This window comes from Somniosus microcephalus, unplaced genomic scaffold (assembly GCF_052327205.1).
Source record: "Somniosus microcephalus isolate GS21.2 unplaced genomic scaffold, FLI_Smic_1.0 unresolved_chr9, whole genome shotgun sequence".
NCBI lineage: Eukaryota > Metazoa > Chordata > Chondrichthyes > Squaliformes > Somniosidae > Somniosus > Somniosus microcephalus.
The window spans coordinates 31,095,024-31,106,449 of NW_028225187.1; the positions used below are offsets into that span (position 1 = coordinate 31,095,024).

The 11,426-nt window shown below is 42.9% G+C and overlaps 1 protein-coding gene across 1 annotated transcript; it reads left to right on the forward strand.

Moving 5' to 3' along the window:
• Nucleotides 1–4,152: 4,152 nt before the first annotated feature.
• LOC147085014 (high affinity immunoglobulin epsilon receptor subunit alpha-like) lies at nucleotides 4,153–8,508 on the forward strand. The gene is made up of 5 exons (XM_085979402.1): nucleotides 4,153–4,159; nucleotides 4,377–4,628; nucleotides 5,626–5,886; nucleotides 7,472–7,726; nucleotides 8,357–8,508. Exons 1-5 carry the CDS (start codon nucleotides 4,153–4,155, stop codon nucleotides 8,506–8,508), a joined length of 927 nt encoding a protein of 308 aa, XP_085835528.1.
• Nucleotides 8,509–11,426: the final 2,918 nt, after the last annotated feature.

An 11,426-nucleotide genomic window follows, 5' to 3' on the forward strand; every position in this document is an offset into this window, starting at 1 on the left:
GAGAGAGAGAAAATGAGGGAGAGACAAGGAGGTGCAGACTCAGAGTGAGAGAGACATAGATTGAATGAAACAACATGCAGTGACACTGATAGTCAATGAGAGAGAGAGCGTCAAATTGACAGACAGAGCAACTGAGAGTGACATTCAGAAAGTGAGACTGACATAAGGTAGGTCAGAGAGAGGGTGAGGCCGAGGGATCTATGGGCAAACAGATGAAGACTGGCAAAGTTTGAAAGAGAGAGATTGAGTCAGCGAGGGAGAGACAGAGAGAGCGAGAAACAGACAAACAGAAGGCAAACATTCAGAGAGGCGGTGGGCTAAAGTTTTCGTGAGAGAAAGCGAGAGAGAGCGAAAGAGAGATATGCAGTGCGAGAGACACACAGATAGCGACATAGCGAGACAGAGATAGAGCATTAGTATTTTTTTCAATGCAGCAATATAATTATATTTTTTTAATTCCTGGTGTAAGGGAGAACAAAATACAGCAATGTGCTAACCGGGCACCATTTTGAATTTCAGGCTCATTTAATATCTGCTGCCTAACCTGGAGTTAACAAAGCTGAAGAGATAACATTTACTTTGATTTAACTTGACCTAAACTGGCGGCTTCAAGGATTATGGCAGCGAACTTTATAATTGTGGATCTTTAATATTAATGTCTGATGCAATTTACTTGAATTTAGACAGAAGTGACTGATTATGGTCAAATGCCATTGAAACTGACTTGCTGTGAGATGCTGACGTCAGCACTCTATTGTCTTGTTAACCACTGGACCACAAGAGCAGAAAACAGGAACAAACAACAGGGTTTGCATCTTTAGTGTACCACCGACTCTTTCACCATAATCTCAACTATTTTAATAACATGCCATTAGTTGTGGGACCATGGTAGCCACAGCTAGTTCCACAGCTTAATGCGCTAATTCTTAAATGATAATTAGTAATTCGTAACCTGTTTGTTCTTGAGCTTATAATCACCCCCATGTTTCATTTGTTGCACAGCACATAACACCCACCTTGTGAAAATAATTGGCCAAATTGAATACTTGAAACATTCACCCTATTGAATCCAAACTGGACAGAAGGCCCAGGTTTTACATGTTAAACAATGAAATACAGAGACATCTGAATTGATCATTGAACCAGCATCAGATATTGCCTAATTAGTGTGATTCCTCTGGTCTGAGGCGTGAAAAAATCGTCCTGCAGCCAGCTGCTTGGTCATGTACTGTCTTCACGAGCAACATTTGCAACCCAGTCAAAACTTGACATGCTGATTAGGATAAAGATGTTTTAAATTATGATGGAAACATATGAAAACGAGTAGCCCATTCAGCCCTTCGAGGCTGCTCTGTTATTGAATTATATCATGGTTGAACTGTACCTCTACTCCAATGAGCCCCCTTTGCTCATGTTCGTGGATTCAAGTAGCAGACCAAAGACTTGAGCACAAAAATCTGGGATCAAATTCCAGTGCAGTGCTGTGGGAGTGCTGCACTTTCGGTGGTGCCGTGTTTCAGATGATACGTTAATGCGAGGCCCCTTCGGGGAGATTATCCCTGGAGCCCTGGGCAATATTTGTCCTTCAATCAACATAACAAAAACAGATTATCTGGTCATTATTATCAACACTGTGTGAAAATTGACAGCTATGTTTCCTACAGTGACTACACTTCAAAAGTACACCATTGGCTGCAAAGCGCTTTGGGAAGTCCTGAGGTTGTGATAGGCGCTATGGAAATGCACGTCTTTATTTTATTAACTAAAATCAATCTTGATCTCCATAATCAAAGTTCCAATTTATGCGCAGATTGCACAGCGTTCTTAGCGGATTGAGTTGCAATTTCTCACTACGCATTGTGTGAAAAGGTGCTTCTTCATTTCCATTTTAAATGGCCTATCACAAATTTTAAAGTAAAATTTCCTTCTCCATGACAGAGCAAACACACTCAGTGGCTCTCGGAACAATGATTCATTTCAATCTTTGTCAGTTCCCTTTCATCTGGCAGCAACTTTTCCATGTAGTCCTCAGACCATTAGGATCTTCAAAAAAAACCTTGGCCCGTAAATTCGGTTCTCCACGGGTGAGCACGCATGGGGTACTCTCCCGTAAGCCCAATGGAAGTGCCGGTTTAGTGCAAGCACTTTGTATGCGGGGGGAGACCGGCGCTTCTGTTCCCCCGAAAGAAGGGATTCAGAGGTTGACAGCGTGCACGGGAGAAGCTGCGCATGCGCATCCAAGTTACGTTTATTTTGCAGATTTTCCCAGGAGGGTATGTCTCCAGAAGTTACACGTTAAAAACCAGGTGTGAGGCCTGCTTTTTACAAGGTAAGTGCGGTGAATTAACTAAAATTAAAAAAAAATTTCCTCAGGTTTATTATTTTAAAATACTTTAAAGCAAGGTAAGTTTATTTTTAAACCCGTTAGAAAATAAAATTATTCTTTTCATAAATGTAAATTATTGTTTAAAATAGTTATTTCATGTAATTTATAGTTTATTTAAAAAACTGTGACGAATTTTTAAAATCATTTGAAGATTTAGTGATGTTTTGGGTCCCGTAGTATTGATAAGTTTTGACAGCTCTTCCTGTCAAACTTATGAATGGGCATTCCCTGCTCCGATTGGCTCTCCATGGCGCACGTGATCCGAGGGAATGCATTGAACTAACTGCGCCCTTGGGATACGCAAGCACTCTGCGCCGGCAGTTGGAGCATGCCCAGGATCGGAATTCCACGCGGGCCCACAGCTCAACGTCAGGCGCGCAAAGTAAGTGCAGGTCGGGGGCTTGCACCCGCGGGAAGCCCACGACCCGAATTTCTGGGCCCTTATCTTTGTTCGTGAGAGGGTCAATCGACATAATTCGATGTATTATTATTTACATTCACATCACCTGAACTGAATACCTGGCGGCATGTATAGACTGGCGGCAAATGCGGTACCGCCTATTTTATGTCCCTGCCAAAGTCGAATTTCACCCCCTCGGTGTTCCCTCTATTCAGCTGCATTACAGCTTAGCAGCTTAGGTCAAACTTGAAGATGGTCTCAGATAATGAAACATATTTTACATTGTCTTCTCTCTTTCAGTGCAAATTACTCATCAGGCGACCACACAAGGTATGATGACAATAATGTCCATTCGGTTTGTGGAATGAACGCTTCCAATTTATAGCTAAAGGACAGTAACAATCCAACAATTGAGTAATTTTCAGTTGTTCGCCCGAGCATAAAACTGACCTTCTGGATACGCGAAGTTAATTGATTCAGTGGGAATGTAAAGTGGGCGGTTTCTCTCACGGTCGGCCAATCAGAACCGCAGTTTTAAGCCTCAGCACCAAATTTAATGTCGACCACAATATGTTAAAGACAAAGTGACCTATAAATTGGTCTGGGTAACTGCCAGCTCAGTCACCTGAGGATTGGCAGCGAGTAATAATAAATGAGTAATTATATGGATTGATAAATAAACAGTTCTTTGATGAAGTAACAGCATGTGTTGATGAAATTAGTGCGTTAATGTTGTGTATAGGCTTTCAAAAAGCGCTTAATGAAGTTCCACATAACAGGTTTGTTAGCAAAATTGAAATCCATGTGAATAAGGGGAAGTGGCAGTGTGGATAAGAAATGGACTGAGACAAATAGCAGAGATTGGTTGTGAAGTGAATATTCAGTGGTGTCTGTATTGGGACCTCTGTTCTGTCTGATAATTATATATCACTAGGACTTGGGTATACAGGGGTACAATTACAAACCTTGCAGAAGTCATGAAGCTCGGAAATGTAGCTAGCAATGCGAAAGATAGAAACAGACATCAGAAGGATAAAGACAGACTGGTGAAATGGGCAGACACATGGCTGATGCAAATGAATGCTGGAAATTGCAAAGGACATTTACTAAAAGTGTACCAGGGACACGGGATTTCAGTTGCATGGAGAAACGAGAGCTGTTCTCCTTTGAGCACAGAAGTTTAAGGTGTGACTTGATAGAGGTGTTCAAAATCATGAAAGGTTTTGATACAGTAAATAAGGAGACACTGTTTAAATTTAAGTTAATTGATAGATTTAAAACGCCTACCGCCTGATACAGGGAGGCGATTGTGCCGCCCAAACATTGGTCCTTGTGAAAATGGTAGGGGGCAGAGTGTCGGCGTTAAATGGATGGTAAGTCTACCGACCCCATGTCGAGGCCGTTACCACCCGATTTCAGCAAGTTAATTTCACTTCATGAATAGAAATTTCGATCAATAGACACCCGATATGTCGCACCTGGTTGGGACACTGAGTAGAAATTACCCACTGTACTTACTACAGTGTATAGTGCAAAGACTGGAAGTTTCCAAATTTCTAATCATAAATTCCATTTATTGTCCTTCTGCAGCTCCTGGGCCGGAAGTGCTGGTTAGTTTTCCCAGCAGTGGTGTGGTAAAGGAAGGAGAGGAATTTAAGCTGCAGTGTAGATACAGTGGCAAAGCTACTTACACTAATTGGTTAAAAAATAATATACATTTCCATGAACCTCAGAGTGAGTTTTATGAATCACTAGCAGACAGCAGCAGTGGAGGCTCTTACCAGTGTGATGTATGGTCAAACAAATCGGAGAGGAGTGAGGCTCTGGAAGTGGTCACAATCGGTAGGTGAACTTTGACACTTAATAGCATAGAAAATAGACAAAAGACAGAATAAGAAGCATTCATATAGCGTCTATCACGACCTCCGATTGCACTGCACAGACAATTAATTACTTTTCAATATAGTCACTGATGTAACGTGAGATAAGTGACAGCTAGTTCGGGCAGAGCAAAGCTCCCACAAAGAGCATTGTAATAATGACCAGATCATTTTACACTTCTATGCTTGCTCTAATGATTGCTCTTTCAATTATTTTTGTTGGATTTTTGACGTCCATCTAAGTGGGGATATGGGGCCTCAGTATAATGTCTCATTCGAAAGGAACCGTTTCCTGCAATAACGACACCGGGAGTCTCTGGTGTGGGATTCGAACCAACGCCTTATTGTGGCAGAGGCGATTGAGCCACGCCTACTGTTGATTATTGGCTGCTGAGTCAATCCGCTGGAAGTGGCCACCATCAGTCTCTGAACTTTGACCCATAGTCAGCTCAGCTCTTGTCACGAAAATTTACTGTTTTAAAGAGGACTCTCAGTATATATTGTGAGACAGTGTATCAAACATATTACTTACTTGAGCAAAATTGCCAAGTGGACACTGGGATGAATGATACCATTCTGCCGCAACTCCCTTCAACCAGCTCTGCTCTAAATAGAACAATCCCAGCTCCTTAAGTCTCACCACACCCAATGAACAAATACCAGTCGTTCCTTGAGAGAGTGCCGAGTTTGTTGCTGATTTGTAGAATCGGGTTTCGAAGTAAAAGTTATTTGATGAACGTTTGAAGGACAACATACGGGGCATCAGCTGAACATAAGAAGGGACACGTGACTTTCTAATGCCACATTTGTCTCTACAGCTTTTCGGGTTATAGGCCTGTTGTTCTTTACTGAAGTGATTACTATAGATGCACTCTAATGGAAATATACTATAGGATGTCATACCTGTAGTTTAACATATTACAATTTGTACTTACTTAATATTTCTTACATATTTTCAGCTTCTGATATGATTTTAACTCTTGAAGTAAAACCAAGAGCCACGCTGTCAGGTGAACGAATTATCCTGAATTGTTTGGTGTCTGACCAGAAAGGGAGAGGATACTTCCTGTGGTATCGGAAAGAAGAGATAATACATGGAAGTTCTCAATCTCAGTACATCATAACTAAAGCAGAAATTGCAGATGGGGCATCTTATCGGTGTGAATGCAAAATAGGCTACAGGAAGTGGGTCTCGCAGGAAGTAAACCTCACCGTAACAGGTTGGTCGCTGGCTTTGCTGTTTTCCTCCCAAAGTTGCTGCTTGTTAATTTGCTGAAAGATAGAAAACGATGCGAAGAACATTCTTTGGCTGGACAATTTTTGTTTAAGTTGGTAAATATTTGCAATTACTGGGAAAACATTCCAAGCTGTGCATTGTAGGCAAGCTTCTGGGTCGCATGTGGCAAAATCAGACACTGCGTTAACTGTAAGGGCCCCATGAATCCGTAGGAGTGCATGTCTCCTTCTCGGTTGCTCCTGAGAATTATTATCGGGAAATGTCGTTGGAGTTCATCTGCATTTCATTTCCGTGCTCTCACGCTGCTGGGCGATTGCATGGGCATCCCCGTGCTCATATCATTAGGCCTGCATATGGGCTAGTAATAAGAGGGTGGTTAGAATGTGGAACTCGCTCCCACAGGGAGTAGTTGAGGGAACTGCAATTAAGGTGAAGCTAGATAATTACATGAGCGAGAAAGGAATTGAAGGATATCTTGATGGGGTAGATGATGAAGGCTGGGAAGAGACCCGTGTGGAAGATAAGCACCTGCATGGACCTATTAGGCCGAATGGCCTGGCTCTCTGCTGTAAATATCGTGTACAATGTACTATGAGTCAGGAGGGATGTTTCTGGTCTTCCACAAAAGTTTCCTATTCATTTACAATGGCGGACCCCAAGAGAGGAGGGCTCTTGAAGGACACTGGTGGTGGAGCTTTCGTCCGCTTAATCTGCCAACCAAAGTCTTTGTGAGGATCCAAGGGCATCCTAAAGTGGTAGCAAGGTAGGTAGTTATTTGAATTAAATTCTCACACCCCAAACTCCTGCCTGTCGATCGTAGGTATTGGAAGATTTTGAACTGCTAATTTGTGACTGCAACCAGAAAGCCCCATTTCAAAGTTAACATGAGTCTCCTGGCAGTGATCTCGGTCCTACTGATGTGTATGCAAACCAACGTAAGACCATCCCAACATAGGCGGATTTGATGCTAATGGATGGAAGATTGTAGCTGGTTCAGGCTTATAGCTGAGGCCTGGAATATTTGGGGCACTCTTTACCTTATGTTGACAACGCATCTCTGGGACGTTGTGCCCACTGGCCGATTCAGAAGGCAAAATGAGCTGGATGCACTCCTTCCAGAATCTGGTGCTGTGGATGGAATGCTCCTCAAAAAATCCGGCGTAATTTCCTTCTTTTGAAATCAAAAGTGTACATATACGGCGGGTTCAGTGAGCAATACGTGATCCTTTGTGCCGGATTTTCTATTCCCTTTTCTGCTTATGAGTTTCTTAACCGCCGTGCCCAACGTAGATTATTTTCAGTGTTCCAACCTAAGAGTAGCTGGGCCAAATGGTGGGGAAGTGCTGCAGGAGGAGAGCAATACCAATGAACCCAAATTGGAACCATCAGTATATTCAACAGCAACTGTCCACTGCTTCCTTTCTGTTCTGTATTTGCCCCAGCCTGGATTGGATTTGGGATTGGGATTATATAACGTGTCCAATGTATTCGGGCTGTTGTCGAAGCAGTTCTTCGTTTGATTTAATCATTTGTTAAACTAAACTACGAAATTTTGTTCCCAACATTAGATGGCGATGTGGCCTTCCAGGTCGACCCACCTTCGGTTTTGGAAGGAGATGTTCTGAATCTGAATTGTCGGTACAGAAAATATTATTTGTGGAAAGATGTTGGCTTTTACAAAGGAAATAGAAGGATCCACTCAATGAAGTTGTATTATTGGAACGCTCTGCATAGCATTAGAGTGAATAGTTCAAAAGACAGTGGATCATACCATTGTACTATTGACGAGAAAATTTATCGAAGTGTTCATGTTCACGTTCACGGTACGTATGCAAAATTTCAATTGCTGATACCCCTCTTTAATATTTATAAATATTACTGGTCCGAGAATTTCTGAATCTGTACAAAATTATATATAGTTCTGTGATCTCGGAATAATTTGTTCACGTTAGGTCATATGATGTTTGTCTAACAACGTGCTACTTTAGTCGATATTTAACACGGGCGGGTCTCCTCCCATGCCAGCTCCAGCAGATTTCTTTCTCCTCCCGACCCACCTTTGAGGAGAATTTGGCGGCTTCCTCCATTACCACCATGTGACATCTAGAGGCTGACGGGCAGTTTTCTGCCACGAAACCGAAATTTGATGCTGCCTCTGTCCTTAATAAGCACGATGAGTATATTTGACAAAGTACCAGCAGGTCCTCGTGAGACCCTGGAACGTCAGTGGTCGGTCCGCTGACGAACATTGTGGAAGGATAGAATAAGCAGTGTGCTCCTCTCCACTCTGTTTTGCTATTTTCACTTACGTGTTTGGCGCAAACTTCGCCACAGACCCCTAATAAACTATGGGAGCAGATTCCCTTGGATGCCCTTGTCATCGCAGCGGGTGTGTTATATCATCACTGATCCATCACCCTGGCCGTGAGAATCTGGAGTCTTTGTAAATTCAGATGGTGACAACGGAGCAGGGGGCTTTGTTGGGGACAGAGCGATTTTGCTGCGACCAATTGTGGAGTTCACCGTGGTCATAATAGATGGTGAGACACGGCAGATAATGGCTAAAAGAGAAAAGAGCTATGGGAGGATCCCTGCTGAAATATAAGTCTTGTCCTGGTTGGAATTTTTGTTTCAGCACTTTATATTAAGCAGATTAAGATCTCCGCAAACAAAGCAGCGAGAGGAATTCCACAACAATATAGTAATGCTTCCTGCTCTAGTGTTCCACAATACAGCTGCTAGTTACCGTTAATTGTAGACGCCCCTCGTGGCGATTTGCGGTATTGCCTTGCTCCTATTAAAAAGCTCTGCTGTCTGTTTAACTCAGTGATAGGAAATGTTACCTGTCAATCCAGATTCTGCTTTCACAGAACTCTTCTCCAAACCTAAACTGAGGACTGACCCTGCAGTTGAAATATTTGAGGGACACCAGTTAGTATTCATCTGTATTATTGAAACAATGCCGTACAGTAATGGGCTTCAATACTCATTTTACAAAAATGGCAAAGCTCTGATATTGACTTCATACAACACATTTAAGCTCACGGAGACAGCTTCTTTGAAGGACTCGGGGACTTACCTGTGTGAAGCAAATATTTCCTACCGCGTTGTGAAAAAGAGTGATGAGGTTTCCATTGCGGTTAAAGGTAAGGACAGCCAGCTGTAATTATTGTTGAATGAAAGAATTCTTCAGGGGATTATACTTAAATAAACATACGAGAGGGATCCAGTCTGGTAAAGGATTTACCCACAAGTTTATGACGTAATAATCAATTTTGAATGCAACCTGCTAAATGACAGCGCCACCTGGTTCTTACACTATCCATACATTTGCTGAAAACCGAAGTTTTAAAAGCTGCTACGTTTGAGGACCAGCGCCCACTCCCAGTGGGTAATAGTAGCTTCCTGAAATAGTGTGTAATTGGGCGATATTGAATTTATCTCCCATTATATGTCCCGACCGTTTTTGCATCCATTGATCTTCAATGGACAGGAATATCGCGCGTAGTGTAGAATTGGTGCAAGATTCGATGCCGTGCATTTTAACCCATAGCCCCAAGGTAAAGTTACCTTCCCTGTTTCTAACTGGCATATTCAGCAGCGAGCAGAACCTGGTCAGGAACAGCAGGGTGATTAATCAGCCAATGCCTTACCACTTACTAGCCCCGGAAATCTTCTATAGTTGAAAACTCGGGGGTAAAATTTAACATTGACAGCGCTAAAACTGAACGGCAGAAAATTGAATTGAAATTGGCCTGTGTTTATAAAGGATGATCAATCTGCTACCACCGGTTTTTTACCCCAGACAAACTTGAATTTTCACCCCCTCCAATTTCAGTAGCGGTGGATGCAAAATGCCCGAGGTCACTAACGTCTGTGCCTCTGGTGCCCGGGGATTCCTTCCCAATCTTTTAGATCCGACCAATCATAACTCGAGCTTCGCATTTTCAATGGGGCAGGCAATCTGAAAACAAGGTGGGAGTTATCAATCCTGTGTCGGCAGTGGATTTCAGAAAAATTGTATTGATAGTAGCTGAGCGTTTAACATGAAGGTCCTAAAATTTGCAGTTGCTGCCACAACGACCAAGGATATTTCAGTATTTAAGACCCGGGAGTAAAGCATCGCCTGGGCTGAGAGCTGAGTTCAAATGATGGGGTTGTGGGGTTGGGGTGTTGGGGGATAATCTCACAGGACCCGCAGGATGTTTCTTCCATTCATTTCAATGGAAGGGTTAACTTGTTCCCAAATCTAGCCACGACAGGATGTTCAGACCTCAAGTGATAACTGTGTCAAGGTCCCGAACTGCATATTCCCGTAGCAGAGCGCAATCAAGGATTATTGAAAGCCTCTTTCTCTGAGCTGCTGTCGGCTTTTCATTCTTCTGCTCATTAACGTGAGTTGTCCAAACACATAAATTGTTAAGTCTGTGATGGATGTGGAACCCGGAAAATCCATGCATTATTCTATTTTATAGAGGTCTTCTCCATACCTACACTGAGGGCTGAGTCTGGAGCTCAATTATTTGTGGACCAACAGTTAAATCTCGCCTGTTTGGTTAAAATATTTCGATCCAATACTTCCTTGAGACTCGTATTTTACAAAGATGGACAATCTCTCACTTCAGCGGCAGACAACAACTATTACATCAAGAAGGCATCTCGGCCGGACGATTCGGGGAATTACTGGAGCGAAGCAACTACTTTGAACAGTGAGGTGAAGAAACTGAGTAATCAGGTTTCCGTTTCAGTCAGACGTGAGTACAATTTAAGACAATGTTATAACACTTTTAAAGAGAACATGAAAATCATAGAATACGGGTAGCGCTGATTCAACAGTACACCAGGGAAGTAAAAGTGTATTCACCAGGATAGACTTGAGGTATTGGGACTAACACTACCGGGTTAGCCATAGCTAAAGGTTATTTCATTAGTGGTTTTTAAATGCAAATTCCGAAATTGGGCGATTAGGGAAAGATATTTTCTCTGATTGCGAAGACAGGAAGGAGGGATCAGTAATGTATAATTATCATTAAAGCGGGAGGGTAGCGCTTAGAAGGACGTTCCGAGTGCTGGAACATAGAATGATTTGCCAGGTGGAGCGGTGGAGTTAGATAGAATTTTACAGTGAACCTGAGGCTAGTGGCAGTGCCCTCGGGCCTACTGATGTGCGCCTGTCACTGCCCTACAGAAACCAGCGTAAGCCCGTCCCAACATAGGCAGATCTCTTGCTAATGGATGAGAGAGTGTAGCTGAGGCCAGGAAGGTTTGGCGCACTCTTTCCTTATCGTCACAACGCAACTCGGGCACTGTGTGCCCTCTGGGAGGCTCAGAAAGCAAAAGGAGCTGGATGCACACCTTCCATAATCTGGTCGGAGGGGGGGATGGAATGCACCTCACAGCATCCGGTGGAGTTTCCTTCTGTTGAGATCAATGGAGTACATTTACTGTGAGTTCGGTAAGCAATAAGTGATCACTAGTGCTAGATTTTCTAATCCCTTATGTGCTCGGGCGTTGCTTAACCGT